At 59.4% G+C, this 16938-nt stretch overlaps 1 protein-coding gene across 1 annotated transcript in view; it reads right to left on the reverse strand.

Moving 5' to 3' along the window:
• Positions 1–2004: 2004 nt before the first annotated feature.
• SGTA (small glutamine-rich tetratricopeptide repeat (TPR)-containing, alpha) overlaps positions 2005–16938 on the reverse strand; it is a 28187-nt gene continuing 13253 nt past the window's right edge. The window contains exons 2-12 of the mRNA XM_011997451.1: positions 15994–16116; positions 14606–14712; positions 14162–14246; positions 12268–12367; positions 10671–10775; positions 9532–9670; positions 8605–8667; positions 6447–6484; positions 4943–5032; positions 4595–4715; positions 2005–3206 (exon numbers count right to left, since the gene is read on the reverse strand). Coding sequence (XP_011852841.1) covers positions 4601–4715; positions 4943–5032; positions 6447–6484; positions 8605–8667; positions 9532–9670; positions 10671–10775; positions 12268–12367; positions 14162–14246; positions 14606–14712; positions 15994–16093 — 942 coding nt within the window. The 5' untranslated portion in view covers positions 16094–16116 and the 3' untranslated portion in view covers positions 2005–3206; positions 4595–4600. The remainder of the gene's footprint in view (positions 3207–4594; positions 4716–4942; positions 5033–6446; positions 6485–8604; positions 8668–9531; positions 9671–10670; positions 10776–12267; positions 12368–14161; positions 14247–14605; positions 14713–15993; positions 16117–16938) is intronic.

Genomic DNA, 16938 nt, shown 5'->3' on the forward strand with positions numbered 1-16938 from the left:
CCAGGCTAGTCTCGAACTCCTGACCTCAGGTGATCTGCCCGCCTCGGCCTCCCAAAGTGCTGGGATTACAGGCGTGAGCCACTGCGCCCAGCTGAGGGTCACCATCCTGCCCAGGCTGATCTTGAACTCCTGGGCTCAAGCCATCCCCCTTCCTCAGCTTCTCAAAGTGCTGGGATTGCAGGCGTGAGCCACTGCGCCTGGCCTGGAGTGGGGCCCAAGACTTAAGAGTTTCTACCGTGTCTCTAGGACACGCTGCTGCTGCTGAGCTGAGGACAGTCTAAAGAGCATCGCTCATCCACGGTTCCCCTTTCACTGCCCAGGCTCTGTGGACACTGGGGCTAGATCATTCTCTGGGGTGGGGCCGTCCTGGGCCCTGCAGGGGGCTGAGCAGCGTCCCTCGCCTCTACCCCACCATTGCAGCAACCACTTGTGTCCCCAGATGCTGTCCAGCTAAGTGTGCCCTGGGGCACGAGCCACCCGGGTGAGAAGCTCTGCTGGAGACCTGAAGTGCACACCTGTCTCCCACAGCCAGGCCTCTTCAGCACTAGACCCGGCAATCCCGGGGCAGCTGTTCTTTGCATTTTGTGACTTTTTGGTGTGTGATTTTTGGGAGCTGACAGAGGTCGCGGCTGACCCTGAAACTCCGCCCCTGCGGCTCTCGGTTCTTCCTCCGATTGCAGGGGTGGAGAAGAGGGGTGCTGGAGGCAGGGTCCTGAGCCAGAGGCCCCGCCAGGGCTCTGCCAGGTTCAGACGCTCACAGGTGGGGTGACCTCGGGCCTGACGGCCAGGCCTCGGTTTCTCTGTCTCTGGCATGGGGGTGCCGGTGCCCAACCTTGGCTTGTGGGAAACAGGAATTCACAGTCCACCAAAGTTTAGGTGACCTTCAGGGAGCTGTTCTTTCGTTTTTATGTTTTTGAGACGTAGTCTCGCTCTGTTCCCCAGGCTGGAGAGCAACGGTGTGATCTCAGCTCACCGCAACCTCCATCTCCCGGGTTCCAGCGATTCTCCTGCCTCGTCTCCTGAGGAGCTGGGACTACGGGCACCTGCCACCATGCCCGCCAATTTTTTTTGGTATTTTTAGTGGAGATGGGGGTTCATCATGTTGGCCAGGCTGGTCTTGAACTCCTCACCTCAAGTGATCCACCCGCCTCAGCCTCCCAAAGTCCTGGGATGACAGGCGTGAGCCGCCGCGCCCGGCCCGGGGAGCAGCTTCTGTGTTCTCGACAAAACCCTGTGCGGCAGCCTAGGGTTGGGGCCGAGACAGGCCCGGAAGCTCTCCGGGTTCCTTCCTGCCTGGGACCATCCTCTCAACTGGAGCCGTTGTGAAAGGGAGGTGCCTCTGGTTACAGAATACAGCATTTACGGAGTTACAACATGCTAGAAAAGCAACAGACGAGGCCAGGCGTGGTGGCTCACGCCTGTAATCCCTGTACTTTGGAAAGCCGAGGTGGGCAAATCACCTGAGGTTGGGAGTTCAAGACCAGCCTGACCAACATGGAGAAAACCCGTCTCTACTAAAAACACAAAAAGTTAGCTGGGCGTGGTGGTGCACGCCTGTAATCCCACCTACTCGTGAGGCTGGGGCAGGAGAATCACTTGAACCCGGGAGGTGGAAGCTGCGGTGAGCCAAGGTCGCACCACTGCACTCCAGCCTGGGCACCTAGGGCAAAACTCGGTCTCAAAAAAAAAAAAAAAAAAAAAAAAGAAAAGCAACAGACAATATGATCACCCTCTGCCGAGGACCGAGGCATCTCACCCGACTGTGGGGTGACCCTCTGCACCAGGACGCAGCTAGGGGCGGAGGCAGAGGGAAGGGAGACAGCAGAGGGTAGAGGCGGACTGTCCGGAACCTCCCACGACCCGTGACCCAGGAAGTGCGGCTCCAGGCGTCGCGGGGACTCACTCACAAGCAGCGCAGCTGATGTGCAAACTCCGTGTCGGGGGTTTTCTCGAGGTCTGGGGTTGGGGGGTATCGGTGGCGCCAAGGTCAACACGAAGACAGACAGAGGTCACAACGCCTATTTATTCCTCACACGTCACGCCCTGCACCCCGGGTGGGCTCGGCACACGCCTCACCGCCGTGAGGGGCTGCAGGGCCACGGCGGCCCCCGTTCCTACTGTTACCTACGACACACGGTACTGCGCTTACCTCACAGACGGCCAAGAGCCAGGGAGCCCCAGAATGCTCTGACTGACAACCCTGTGGCCGGGACCACGGCGCATGGGCTCGCCTGCCACCCCCAGGCCTCAGGAACCGAGACAGGCCCCCTGCTGTCCGGCTATCTGGCGGCTTTCCTGGTGGCTGTTTTAGGGCCAAGGTGGGTGGCACCTGAGGTGCCCCGTGGCCTCCACCCAGAATAGGGGGGATAAGCTTCCTGGGGGAGCCCTGGGTCCGTGAAACACCCAGGACAGGAGGACAGCAGGACAGGACAGACAGAAACGGCCCAGCTGCCTTCCCTGTGCCCGGGGCTAAGGCGGCCGGGACAGAAGGTCATGATGTCGCCCCTGGTTCTCAGTCGCGAGGACCAGAAAATGAGGGTGGGAGGAGGGGAAACGCATGTCTGTCAACACGCCCAACTGGAGAAGAGTCACAGAAACTGGTCCTATGCACCCAGGACGGCTCCTGGGCCACGGAGGCGGGGAGTGACCGCAGCCGTCTCTGAGGTGTCTGCCACTAAAGAGTTCCTCATGCAAACACACATGGCCCATGGCGCGCAGGCCGCGGCTGGCAGTGAGCTCCTCCGAGCAGGCACGGGGCCAGGGTGGCCGGGAGGTCGACTGGGAAAGCGGCTTCTCACGGATGGAAGAGTTCCTGCAGACACACCACAGGATGGGGGGCGGGGGCTGTAAAAGGCTTTGGAAGCCACACGGCTGAACGTGAAACCGGTCGCTTCTCCGAGAGCGGCCCGGGAGTCCCCCAGGATTCTAGAAAACACTCAGGTGACTGAGCTTTCTGGGGGCTGGAAGGTAGGTCGCTGCTGGTCTGTGCTCAGCTTGCTGGCTCTCATTTCAAGAAGGGTTTGGGGGCTGTCAGGGAGTTACAAAAAGGGAGTGGAGGAGGACAGAGATAAAAGGGGAAAATCCATCTTGACATGCAGGTCCGAGGTCTCTCTCTTCCCCTCTCTCGGGCAGTCCAACAGGAGGAAATGGCAGACAACCAGAGGCTTCCAGTCAGCCAGGGAAGGACGCGATCACACCGGGAGCGGCTGGAGGGGGACAGACGTGAAGGCAGTCAGAGCGCAGGTGGGGACCAAGGCTGCACTGCGCACTCCAGGCAGCGGGAGAGGCCCAGAGTGGATGGCGCTTACCACCAGCAGCCGGGGGCCACAGCGGCTATTTCAGTGAACGTCAGTGCCACAACCGCGCCATAAGCGTTCCAGACACTCAGGGCCACGTGTGGCTGGTGGCACAGAGAACACCGTCATGACCTAGAAGGGTCTACAGTGTGGTGGTACTTTGTGTATGAGGTTACATTGGTAAAAAATCCACCTCAACTATTAAAAAAAAAAAAAAAAAAGAGGAAAGACTGGAAGAAAAGGCGGCCAAAATATTCATGTTGGTTGCTCTGGGTGAAAAGATTCAGGCTGGGCTGAATGCAGGGCTCACACTTGTAATCTCAGCACTTTGGGAGGCTGAGGCGGGAGGATCGCTTGAGCCCAGGAGTTGAGGCCACTGGGCAACATAATGAGATCCTATCTCTAAAGAAAATACAAAAATCAGCGAGGCGCAGCGGTGTGCGCCTGGAGTTCCAGCTACTGGGGAGGCTGAGGTGGGACACTTGAGCCCACGAGGTTGAGGCTGCAGTGAGATGTGACTGTACCACTGCCCTCCAGCCGGGGTGACAGAGCAGGATGTTCTCAAAAAAAAAAAAAGATTAAGATCGTTCTTGCTGCTTTTTAACATTTTTGTCCTTTAAATTTGTCTACAGTAATTATGGTTTAAAAATGAAAGAGTGTGTATATGAGGAGGGGACGATGACAAAACGAAGAGGCCACGTCAGAGCAGAATGAAAACACCTCCTGGGGAGGCCCGGAGCCTCCCGCGCCCAGGGAGCCGGCGTCTGCTGGAGACGGACAGGACTGAACTCAGGGGCCCTGGGGAAGGAAACCAAGCCCGCCCAGACACCAGCCCCTTCCAAGGAGCCATGGCTCTCCCCTAATCCCCACCCAGACCCCAGACGCCAGCCCTTCTGGGAAGCCGTGGCTTCCCCCTAATCCACCCAGCCCCGACCCACAGATGGGAAACAGGAGTGGGGAGCAGGACTTGGTGGCCGCCTGGAAAGGGGCCCAATGCCCAGAGATGCCCCCGCCTGCCCCGGTGGTTCAGGGCGATCTTCTGAGCTGGATGCACCCAGGACTCGCTGTCCAGTGTCCAGACAGGCTCTGCAGCCCCCGGGCATCTACTCCTGCTGGCTGCCCTCACCGCTGGGCACTCACGCGGCGTCACTCCTGCTGGCCGCGCCCCCCAGCCCCCCGGCCCCGGGCACTCACGCGGCGTCACTCCTGCTGGCCGCCCCCCAGCCCCCCCGCCCCGGGCACTCACGCGGCGTCACTCCTACTGGCCGCCCCCTAGCCCCCCGGCCCCGGGCACTCACGCGGCGTCACTCCTGCTGGTCGTCGTTGCTGGCGCTGGGCGTCCGACTCCGGATCTGGCTCCTGAGCTGCTCTATCAACTCTGGGTTCTGCTGCTGCATCTGCTGGGCAAACTGCTGACCCCTGCGGGGACGGCGCACGGGGCTCCGTCGGGGCCAGGAACCTGCCTGCTGCGTCCGTCCATCCCCAGCTGACCCCTCAGGCCCTCCGCCCCAAAGACAGGTCTGACCCCTCACCAGAGGACGCCAGACCCTTCAAAGCAGGGGACGCAACACTTCTGCTCTCCTCCCTCCCTTCCACCCGCGCGCCCTGCCCGCCACCCATGTGCTGCTCGAAGCAGGTGTACTCACGCCTGGATGAGGCTGGCCAGGTCGTTCTGCGAGGGGCTGGTGCCGGGAGTGCCCAAGGGGTTGTTGCCACCCGAAATCATGCCAGACATGCTGTAGGAGAGAGCACGTGACTCACCGCCGGGACAGCCTGACCGCCATCCCCACCGCAGACCCTCGCAGTGGCCCGGGAGAGAATCCCTCTCAGCCCCTCACCGTCCCCCGCAGGAGAGGATTCTCTCTCACCACCTGGCGGGGCTCCTGGGCCCAAACCCAGCCTGTGAGTTCACCCGCTTTCCTGGAACACCCTTCCTTCTTTGGCCTAAAGACCATGGTTCTCAGCCAGGGGGTGATCCTGCCTCCAGAGGACCCCTGCAGTGGCAGCCCACATTTTCAACAGCCACGATCGGGTTACGCCAAGACAGCGGCGGCGGGGGGACTCCTGACATGCAGTGGGTGGAGGCTAGAGATGCTGTTAGTACCCTGCAGTGCCCAGGACGGCCCCGCTCCAGAAACTGGTCCAGCCCAAATGGCCACGGTGCTGTGGCCAGGAAACTATGCTTTTAGATTTGACCATGGGCCAGCCACAGTGGCTCACACCTGTCATCCCTCTACTTTGGGAGGCCGAGGTGGGTGGATCACCTGAGGTCAGGAGTTCAAGACCAGCCTGGCCAACATGGTGAAACCCCCATCTCTACTAAAAATGCAAAAATTAGCCAGGTGTGGTGGCAGGTGCCTGTAATTCCAGCTACTTGGGAAGCTGAGACAGGAGACCCACTTGATCCCAGGAGGCAGAGGTTGCAATGAGCCAAGATTGTGCCACTGCACTCAAACCTGGGTGACAGAGTGAGACTCCGTTTCAAAAAAAAAAAATGATTTCACCATGAAAACAGGCGAGCAGTTCCCCAATAAGCACAGAGTTCACTGGGGAGTTACCACGTGAGCCAGCAACTGCACTCAGAGGTTTATACACAAGAGAAATGAACAGGATTCACACAGATGCTTGCACACCCATGCTCAAGCAGCACCGTTCACAACAGACAAAAGGTAGAAACAGCCCAAATGTCCACGGATAGACGTGTGGATCAGCACAGCGTGGTCCATCCACACTGGAATATTACTCAGCCATGAAAAGGAGCGAGGCCCTGACCCAGGCCTCAGCGCAGATGCACCTGGAGGACGTCACGCTCAGTGAGAGACGTCAGACACAAAAGACCACGCAGTGTGTGACCCTGTTTCTATGAAATGTCCAGGACAGGCCCAGCCACAGAGACGGGAAGGGGATGCGTGGCTGTCAGGGGATGGGAGAGGGGTTGGGGAGTGACAGGTGATGGGGAAGGGGCTTCTTTCGGAGGCGATGAAGACGTGCTGGCGCTCAATGGTGGTGACAGCTGCCTGACAGTGTGAACGTACGTAACACCATGAAGTTGTGTACTTTAAAGTGGCCAGTTTTATGTCAGGTGCATTTTCCCACAATAGAAGGAAACGAAACCACAGAACGACGCGGAGGAGCCCGGTTGTCACTTACAGCTGCTGAATCTGGGGGTTGTTCATTAGGTTTGAAGCCTGAAGAACAGAACAAACTTGTCAGGAAGACAAAGCTCCAGGCACATCGCTGTCTTTCATCAGACACTTTCCCTCTTCACCAGCCTTGACCCCGGGCGCCAGCACGCCAGCGAACAGGAAGAGCCGGGCATTTGGTCTTTCGTACCCTTTTCCCTACATTCTCGTCCCCCCACCCACGAGCTGTGACCTCCACATTGTGACTTAAATCCTGTTTCGGGTTCCTGCTTTAGCAGCTTTCTCTCACTGGCTGCACGGTTTCACCGTGTGGATGCGTTTGGTTATTTTAGCTGCTGTGTCTACTTTAGCAGATTTGGTTTAGCAGATTTGGTTCCAGTTTTGCTCTATCAATCAATAGCACTGTGGCCAAGCACAGGGGCTCACGTCTGGAATCCCAGCACTTTGGGAGGCCAAGGCAGGCAGATCGCTTGAGGTCAGGAGTTCGAGACCAGCCTAACCAACATGGTGAAACCCCGTCTCTACTAAAAATACGAAATTAGCCGGGTGTGGTGGTGCGCACCTGTAATCCCATCTACTAGGGGGGCTGAGGCAGGAAAATTGCCTGAACCTGGGAGGCGGAGCTTGCAGGGAGGCGGAGCTCGCAGTGAGCCGAGATCGTACCACTGCATTCCAGCCTGGGTGACAGAGCAAGACTCTGTGTCAAAAAAGAAGTAAAAATAAATAAATAAATAAATAGCACTGTACTGGGCACTTTCTCACGTTAACTTTCCACTTGGGATTATTCCTTTGGACCTGTTGAAAACAGGTGGCTCAGAGGTGTGGCAAACGCGCTGTGTAAAGGGCCAGTGTGTAAATACTCTCAGCCTTTCCAGACTTGGGGTGCCTGACCCAACTACTCAGCCCTCCCACTGTATCGTAAAAGCCACCACTGACACTAGAAGCATGAATGGGCACGGCTGTGTGTCAGTAAAACTTTATTGGTTAGGCACAGTGGCTCACACCTGTAATCCCAGCACTTTGGGGAGCCGAGGCAGGCGGATCACAAGGTCAGGAGTTCGAGACCAGCCTGGCTAACATGGTGAAACCCATTTCTACTAAAAAATACCAAAATTAGCTGGGTGTGGTGGTGGGCACCTGTAATCCCAGCTACTCAGGAGGGTGGGGCAGGAGAATCGCTTGAACCTGGGAGACGCAACAGAGTGAGACTCCATCTCAAAAAAAAAAAACTTTATTAACAAAACCCAGCTGCGGGCCTTATTCTGCCAACCTCAGATGTCTAAAGGGAAAAGGAGTCTGTGCCATGGCCAGGCTGAGAGGCCCCGTGGAGGGCTGGGGCCCACTCACCCTCCATCCCATGATGAGGCAGCACGCGTTCCCCTGGCAGCCTGGCCAGAGGCCGAGGGTTACAGTAAGAGGTGCGGCCTCTGCTGGATGGCACGGCCCAGGCAGGGCCCCTGGCGCGGCTGGGGCATTTTTCTGACGGCCAGTGAGGCTGAGGGCTTTTCTCCCCCTAACAGCCTTAGGCAAGTCCCTGCACCCTGAGGCCGTGGGAGCCTGCAGAGTGGTCCCAGGGCACACAGACCTCCCAGGGAATGAACATGCGTGTGTGGGTGGGTGGCTCTCCAAGGATCCCAGTCAAGGAACCCCCTGCCAAAGCCTGTCCCTCTGGAAGAACGAGTGCCTGGGCATCGGGAGGTACACCTGTGCCCAGGGCGCCCGGCGCTCTGCTTCCCTTGCCTGAACCATGTCTGCTTCCCTTGCAGGCAGACACGGCTGTATTGTAATCAGTGTCTCTGCACTGCGAGGGGGAGCCCACGCCGGGGTGGGGCAGGGGTGCGATCTCCCCGGGCTATTCAGCCAGGAGAACCAGGACGCAGTTTTCGGTGCTCACTACTGGTGCGTCTTGCTTGGGACATTAACATCGGGGACACCTTTGATCGTCAAAGCTGAGGGTGGGGGTGCTCCTGACATGGGGTGGGTGAGGCCAGGGACGCTGCCAGCGCCCCGCGGTGCCTGGGATGGCCCCACACACAGGAACCATCTGGTCCCAGATGCCAGCAGTGCCGAGGCAAGGAAGCCCTGGCCAGCAGCAGTGACACAGAAGATGCAGGCCTGGGGCGTGGCACAGGTACCATGGACAGGGAGGAGGGGCGGGCCCTTACCATGCTCATGAAGCCGGGGTTGTTCAGCAGGCCGGCGATGTCGAAGCTGCCCACGCCTCCCGTCTGAGGATGAGAACAGCCCTGGTTAGTGCGGCCTGGACCAGAGGCCACGCTGAATAAGCTCCCTGGAACCCAGAAACAGCGGCGCCCACAGGCTCAGACATTCCATCAAACTGCGGCCAGCGGGTGCTTTGAGGCAGGCAGCACGAAGCACAGCCCAACCGCCCGGGGAGGAACATTCTATCCTGTGTTTATCCCCCGCACAGCCCGACGCCCGGGGACACAGTCTCTCATCCCGTGTTTATCTCCCGCACAACTCCACAGGCCACAAAAACACAGTCTATTATCCTGTGTTTATTTCCTGTACTCTGCCACTTTGACACCTTGGGGCCTTGCTGGCCTGGCAGAGCCGCCCCCTCCTGGAGTAGCCAATTCCCAGAGACAGCAAATGACTCACCCAGAAACACACCTTTGAAATACAAACCAACCCGGAACCCACACCCTCAGCACCTCCCCCATCACCCCAGGGCCACGATCCACCTGCCCCACTCACCCCCAGGCCAGGAATCAGGCAACCAGTGGCAGCCCTCAGGCCTGGTCTAATGAGATGGCTCCAACCCGCCCACCCTAAGCCTCCTCACCCGGCCCCGCCGCAAAACCCACATGGAGCGTCCTGTCTGTGCTCCTCCCTCTGCCTCCCCTCGCAGGCCTGCGGCCGCCTGCTGGTTCCAGGGGTCTGGGGCATGAACCTCCTCCTCACGACAGTCACTTCCACGCCTGTGCATCTCACCATCGACCGAAACAAACCCCGGACCTTCACGACACCCAGGTTAGGCCGAGAGCCGCTGGTGCGCCCGAGGCCCTGTCCCCGACCCGCACAGTCAGCTCCGCTCCGCGTTCTGGAGCCACTCGCCCCGCTGCACTCACGGGGCTGGGGGCCTCCCGCAGCTTCAGCTCCGCTATCTTGAGGTTGGACTTGTACGTCTCGTTGTCAGGGTCCAGCTCCAGGGCCTTCTTGTAGTAGGCCACGGCCTCCACGTGCTTGTTCAGGCTGGAGAGCGCCAGGCTGGAGGAGAGCACCAGGGATGGCCTGTTCCCGTCTGCCCAGCTCCAGGAGGCCCCACCCAAGCCCTCGTCCCCAGTGGTCCCAGCAATCCCCAAACCGCCTCGGGTGGCGGCACCCCCTGCCCACTGTCAGCTGGCTGGAGACAAACCCGGCTTTCTAGGGGCCCGGGGCGGGACCAAGGGAGACAGACATGAGAACACCGCTGCCGCACAAGAACTGGCGTCCCCATGGGGCCGCACACGAGGCCTCAAAGCCCAGAGCGGGCTGAGAGGAGGGAGCGGGCCGGCTCAGGGTCACAGGAAACGCGTGGATGTGGTCTTGGCCCCGCTTTCTGGCACAGGGCATCAAGGACCCTGGGAACTCAGTGACAGACGTGTCCCCTGTCGTCCACAAGCAGCCCCTGACCCCCACCTGAGTCTTCACTACTGAGGTGACTTGGGGCCCCTAGAGAGCCCAGAAGGAGGCAGGTCCTGGGGAGACTGGGCAGGTGAACAGGACCCTCCCCAGCCTTCGGGGAGACCCAGTCCCACGAACTTTGAGCAAGGGCGTTCACAGAAGCAGGCGAATGAACTGCTTCTCATGCTGGGAGGGTGGCACCAGCGGCACGGGGCACAGGCTCCTGCCCCGGGGACCCTCCTGGCCTCGCCCTCAGACCCCTCCTGTGTCCTTCATCATAAACCAGGTGCTTCCCTGAGCTCTGTGAGCCGCCCCAGCAAACAACGGAGCCCGAGTAGGGGCCACGGGAACCCCAGTGGACAGCCAGTCGGGAGAAGCAAGGGACCCGGGGATCTCCGAGTGGCACGTGATGCAGGGCGTCTGTGGGGCTGAGCCTGCGAACTGTAGGGGCTACGTTGGCTCCGAACGGCTAGTGTCAGAGCTGAACTGAACTGGGGGGGGAGAATCGGTTGTGGGTGGGGGAAAAAGCCACACAAGAGAGGAAGCAGGAGCAGGAGAGGAGCCCCGAGAGACTGGAAAGATGTGGCTGCGGACAGGCACTCACCCCATCCTGCCGTAGGCCTTGCTGTAGGCGGGGTCGATGCAGATGGCCCGCTCACAGTCCTGCACCGCGCCTGCATAGTTGCCGAGTTTGCTGTAGGCTGCGGCTCTAGGGAAGAAAGGCAGGGCAGGTCCCTCACTGGCGGCTCTGAGCCCAGTAGGCAGCCCTGGAGGGGAGCTGAGAGCTGCGTTCCTGTTCAGCTTCCTGGAGGAACGGCCTCAGGTTCCCCTCTCTGTAAAATAGGGCTGACGGCGAAGGCTGACAGGTGTAGCCACTGAGATGCTCTTAGACAGATGCGCGCTCAAAGCACCAACAGCCACTTGGGACTGCGACTCTGAATTTTATTTGCAAAACCTGTTCCAATCCATGGCTGCACAAGAGCAATGAGTGTGGGAACTTACACCCAAGTTTCGTTGACAAATTATTGACATATCAGTAAAAAAAGAACTCAGACCAATGTCAAAGCTCAAAGCTCTTGGCTTACAGCATCTGAATTGTCTTCACCATTTTCGTGTTTAGTGTTTCTCTTTACGACTTTTTCAAAGTACAGAGAAGCGTAAGTGGAGAATAAACTACCCCGTGACAAGCGGCCAGGGACCCTGCACTCCCTCTGCAACTGTTCTGCAAGCCTAAAGCAGATCCCAGACCACACGTTCGAAAAAACCTCAACCCTCCACATACTGGATTATTTTCTTGGCTTGACATCCACGTGGAACGCCGTGACACCTGATTTTGTATGTATGTATGTATGTACGTACGTATGTATGTACATATGTATGTGTGTATGTACGTACGTATGTACGTATGTATGTATGTATGTACGTATGTATTTATTTTTGAAACAGGGTTTTGCTCTGCTGCCCAGGCTGGAGTGCAGTGACACGATCTCAGCTCACTGCAAGCTCCGCTTCCCGGGTTCAAGTGATTCTCCTGCCTCAGTCTCCCAGTTAGCTGGGATTACAGGCGTGCGCCACCACGTCCAGCTAATTTTTTTTTTTTCGGGTTTTTTTGGAGACAGAGTCTCCAGGCTGGAGTGCAGTGGCGCGATCTTGGCTCACTGCAACCTCTGCCTCCTAGGTTCAAGTCATTCTCATACCTCAGCCTCTCAAGTAGCTGGGATTACAGGTGTACACCACCACGCCCGGCTAATTTTGTATTTTTAGTAAAGACATGGTTTCACCATGTTGGACAGGCTGGTCTCAAACTCTCGATCTCAAGTAATCCACCCGCCTTGGCCTCCCAAAGTGCTGGGATTGCAGGCGTGAGCCACCGTGCCCGGCCCCCAGACTAGTTTTTACGTTTTCTGTGGAGACAGGGGTCTTGATATGTTGCCCAGGCTGGTCCCCAACTCCCAGCCTCAAGTGATCTTCCCCCCGTGGCCTCCCAGAGGGCTGGGCGAGCCACCTGATTTTAACGTCAGCGTCGACTCTCCCTGACCCCCTCGCTGGCCGCCTGATGCTTGCTCCTGGTCTGGGACCGCCGGTGAACGCATCCCTTATCTAGAGCGCAGAGGCCTCTCCCATCTCAGGTCCCTGCCAAGCATCCCGGAGGACGCCCCGCACACGGCCGCCCCTGCCCTGGGCAGGCCCCGAGCTGGTACCTGTTGCAGAAATAGACAGCGTTGGCTGGGTTGAGCTCGATGGCTTTTCCGTAGAAATGCACGGCAGCTTCGAAGTTTTCCACTTTCATCTGCTCATTTCCTACAGGGAGAGGGGGAAACACTGGCCCGGACGTCCAAACAGACCCACGGGGGCTCTCGGCCTCACACTGGGTTCTTCGGGGCACCTAGGGCTCAACACAGCCGTGGGCAGGAGGCGTCTGCATCTGTGGGGGGTTCACTAATCACAAACGGTCATCTCTACACCCACTAAGGGGGATGGAGGTGGGGGCGGCAGGGCCCGGCCTGGCGATGGTGGCTCTCGCTGCCTGGATGGTGACCCCTGGGAACAGAACTGTTAATACAGCCCATCGGCCCAGGGATCGAAACTGTCCCTTTCGCCATTTCTTTTGGAAAGAGCCCAAGCGGAGGCCTGGATTTTAGAAAACTCCTGATACCTTCTAATTTCATAGCAATGTGGCTTCTATCTAAGGCATGGGATCCAGCTGGCAGGACAGTAAAAAGCCCGGCTGCTATCCTAGAACCAACTGAGAGCTCTGAAGACAGAAACCTGCTCCCACCTCCGAGATCCCAATTCAGGAGGGTGTTGGGGGAAGACCGGTACCAGCGTGTTTCCTTAAACAGTTTTACTGAGATATAATTTACAGGCCGTAAAGCTTATGCTTTAAAAATATAAGGCCGGGCGGGGTGGCTCCTGCCTATACTCCCAGCACTTTGGGAGGCCGAGGCAGGTGGATTGCGAGATCAGGAGATCCAGACCATCCTGGCCAACACGGTGAAATCCGTCTCTACTAAAAATAGAAAAATTAGCCAGGCGTGGTGGCGCGTGTCTGTAGTCCCAGCTACTCGGGAGGCTGAGGCAGGAGAATCACTTGAACTAGAGAGTCAGAGGTTGCGGTGAGCCAAGATTGCACCACTGCACTCCAGCCTGGGCAACAGAGAGACACTCGGTCTCAAAAAGAAAGAAAGAAATGGGATCACATGCTGTGTGTCCTTTTGTGTCTGGCGTCTCTCCCTGAGCGTGATGTCCTCATGGTGCATCTGTGCTGGGGCCTGGGTCAGAGCCTCACCTATCCACATTCCACTGTGTGGACGGGCCACACTGCACTGACCATTTTTTGTGGACAAGCATTTAAGCTGTTTTTGCTTCTTTTTATTTTTTTTTAATATTTCTTTTTTTTTTTCTGAGACGGAGTTTCACTCTTGTCACCTAGGCTGGAGTGCAATGGCGCCATCTGGACTCACAGCAACCTCCGCCTCCCAGGTTCAAGCGACTCTCCTGCCTCGGCCTCCTAAGTAGTTGGGATTACAGGTGCCCGCCAATGCGCCTGGCTAATTTTTTTGCATTTTTAGTAGAGACGGGGTTTCACCATGTTGGCCAGGCTAGTCTTGAACTCCTGACCTCGTGATCCACCCGCCTCGGCCTCCCAAAGTGCTGGGATGACAGGCATGAGCCACCGTGCCTGGCCTATTCTTGCTTTTTGACTCTTGTGAATACAGCTGCTGTGAACATTTGTGTCTGGGTTTTTGGTGGACATGTGTCCAACTCTCTTGGGCACATATTTAGTATCTGGGGTGGAACCGCCGGGCCTCATGGAAGCTGTGTAACTTTCGGGGGCCACCAGCCAGTCTTCCGCAGGGGCCGCTCCCCTGACATCCCCACCGGCCGTGCCGTGCCTGAAGGTCAAGTTTCTTTGCACCTGTGCCCTCGCCATTCCCCCTTCTGTCCCCGTCCCCACAAGCCAGCGTGCTGGTCATCAGGGCACTTCCTTCAGCTCCCTGGGCTCCAGGGACCAGCCGGCCTCTGTGAGGGTCCCACAGCCCCAGAGTCCAGGTGGGGCAAGGCATCTGTGGGGGGCGGAGGGTCCTCTCTTACCTTCGGTTTTGAGGCGCTCTGCCTCTGCCGAGTCCTCCTCAGAAGGTGGGGTTCGTGCAGGGCTCCTCAGGTCCTGCGGCACCTCCTGGGCCCGAAGGCAAAGGTGGTTCGCTGTCCTCTCCTCCCAAGCCGGCACCCTCCAGCCTCAGCTTCCCTCAGGACCCCAGAGAGGGCCGCCAAGCCCCGAGGGACTCAGGGGCTCTGCAGGGGGCTCCTGGCCCCCATCATGTGGCCCTGGGCAAGTGACCGCAGCACTGTGCATCTCAGGACCCGCCAAAAGGGGAAGGAGGGCCGAGTGCTCCTGCAGCCACGTCCCCCGCCCAGGAGAGGATGTGGGCAGAGTGCCTGGGGGACGATGCAAGCTGGGCTCCCGGGGTCCCCAGCGCTGCCTGCTGCTGCTGTTCTTATGTTGGGGGCGGTGGCTGGGGAACCCTCGAGGCTCACCTTGCCCGTGGCAGCCGCTTCAAATATCTCTGGCAGAGTCTGAGGGAGCGCGAGATCGCTGTCTTCCACCGTCACCCCAAATGCAGTCTCCAGGCACTGGATGGCGACTGGAAGTGGGGACAGAGGTGGTCCCACTTGTTGCACACAGCCCTGAGCTTACGTTTTCGGGTCTAGAGGGTGGGGGTGGTGCTCACGATTCCCCAAGTGTGTTCGTTACCAAGGACCCTGGAACACGGGGGCCACCGCCTGTGCTCTGGGCTGGGACAGCGGACCCACCTCCCTCCCAAAAAGAAAAGCCGGACAGAGACACCCTGTGCGCCTGACAGCAGGGGAGGCCGTGGGCAGAGTGGGGCCCAGGTGGTGACCTCAGGCCTCTGTGGGGTCCCAATGCTGGGGCTGCCCGGCTGCGGCGTGGTGGGGGCTCCGCCCCAGCAGCAGGGCCACGTTGGGGGTGAGGTGCCCCGGATGCCGCTGCACCTCCACGGGCGCCTAGCCTGAGTCAGGCGCTTGAAGCCAGCCCCCAGTAAAGTCCTATGTGACTGGGTTTGTACGAGGGCAGGACCATTGATAGCAGGACAGGAAACAGCCACAGGGCCCGTCTCTCCGCTGGCCCACCCAACAGACTCAGCACCCAGGGGGCCCTCCCACCAAGCCAGACAACACTAGCCCTGGCCTCTTCCTCGTGTGGACCCGGGGTCCTAACCCAGGTCAGAAGTGGGGGTCGGCCACTTCCTGCCCAGCACTGTGTCCCCGATCCCAGGCACATCCCTACAGCTGCCAGTGGGCGTCCATGCTACGGAGGCCTGGCAGGCCCGGGGACACAGGTGAGCAAGGCACAGGTGGGGAAGGAGGACCTAGAGCAGAACCTGCCAGCCACACGAGGGTGCCTCCCCGAGCCCTCCTTTCCCTCCGAGCCTCGGATCCAGGTGTCGCAGAAGTGTGAGCAAGGCCATACAGGAGACCACGGCGCCTGAGGCCTGGACAGGCCATGCAGGACGCCAACGGGTCTGCGACTCGGGGGTGGGGCCAGCACTAGGAGAGCTGTTTTCTCGTGACCGATGGCGACACACTGGGTGCTGAGAACATTCTGGAACCACACCTTGGTGGAAGACGGGGAGATGGAAAAAGGCCACCGGAAGACAGCTCAGCCTGAAGGCAGTAAATGGTGGTGGCACGATGCAGTGGCAGGCGGGAGGGCTCAGCTCGGCCCTGGCTCCCGTGGGTGGGGGCTGTGTGGCCCTGGGCAGGCCCCGGCCCTCTCTGGGCTCAGCTTCCTCCCCCAAGAAGCCAGGTGGGGGGCCAGGCGTCTACACACCAGGCATCTACACCAGGTGACTGTGCCGGCCACTGCCCAGGAAGGGAGGGGGAGGTGGCGGGCACCCACCTACCTTCCAAGCTCTCCTGCGCGTCGGACGAGAGGCCCCCGTGCCGGAGCTGATCGTGCAGGAACTGGATGATGGCGTAGGCCAGGCGCTTCTTGTTGTCCATCTTGAGCCCAGAAGAGGTAATACCTGGGGGTGCAGGAGAAACCCCCATCAGGACCCCTCACACTCCCCACTCCGGGCGCCCCAGGCCTGCCCCTAACTCACTGGGCCTCACTTTAAGGGTGCTGGCTGATCTGAGCTCCAGGGCGGCCAAGGTAGAAAGGCCTTCACACGCCCATTTCACAGATGGTGACCGGAGGCCCGGAGTTCACCAATCTGGCCATGCGCACGGCCAGAAAGTGTGAGGCCAGCGGGCAAGCAGGGGCTGCCCTAGAGAACCCGCCTGCTCCCAGGGCCTCCTGAGCACTCCGAGGGTGGTACCGAGGCCCCACGGACGTCCCCTCCGCCGCTGCTTCTGGCATGAGGTGGGTGGGGCCGGGGATGCCGCCCAGCACCCTGCAGTGCTCAGGACAGCTCCAGTCCAGAGAACGATCCAGCCCCAATGTCCACGGTGCTGAGAGGGAGAGACCCTGTCCTGAGCCAGAGCCACTGCCCCTTTCCTCAATTTACCTCTTTTGTGGCATGTCAGCAAGCATTTCTTAGGCACCCAACGGGGCCACGGGGGCCTGCCCTGGCATCACTGCTTCACAGGACTTGCAGGACTCCCCCCAGGGACTTCTTGGGGACCCGTCTCATTCCTCCTCGGAGGCCTGCCCACCTCGTTCCACCTCAGAACCCCGTCTGGTTCCCCAGGAGACCCATCTCGTTCCTCCTCAGACACTGGTCTCGTTTCCCCTCCAACATCCGCCTGGTCCCCCCTCGGACACCCGCCTGGTCCCCCCCTGACACCCGCCTGGTCTCCCCCCGACACCCTCCTGGTCCCCCCCGACACCTGCCTGGTCCCCCCTC

The sequence above is a fragment of the Mandrillus leucophaeus genome, unplaced genomic scaffold (genome assembly GCF_000951045.1).
Source record: "Mandrillus leucophaeus isolate KB7577 unplaced genomic scaffold, Mleu.le_1.0 Scaffold54, whole genome shotgun sequence".
NCBI lineage: Eukaryota > Metazoa > Chordata > Mammalia > Primates > Cercopithecidae > Mandrillus > Mandrillus leucophaeus.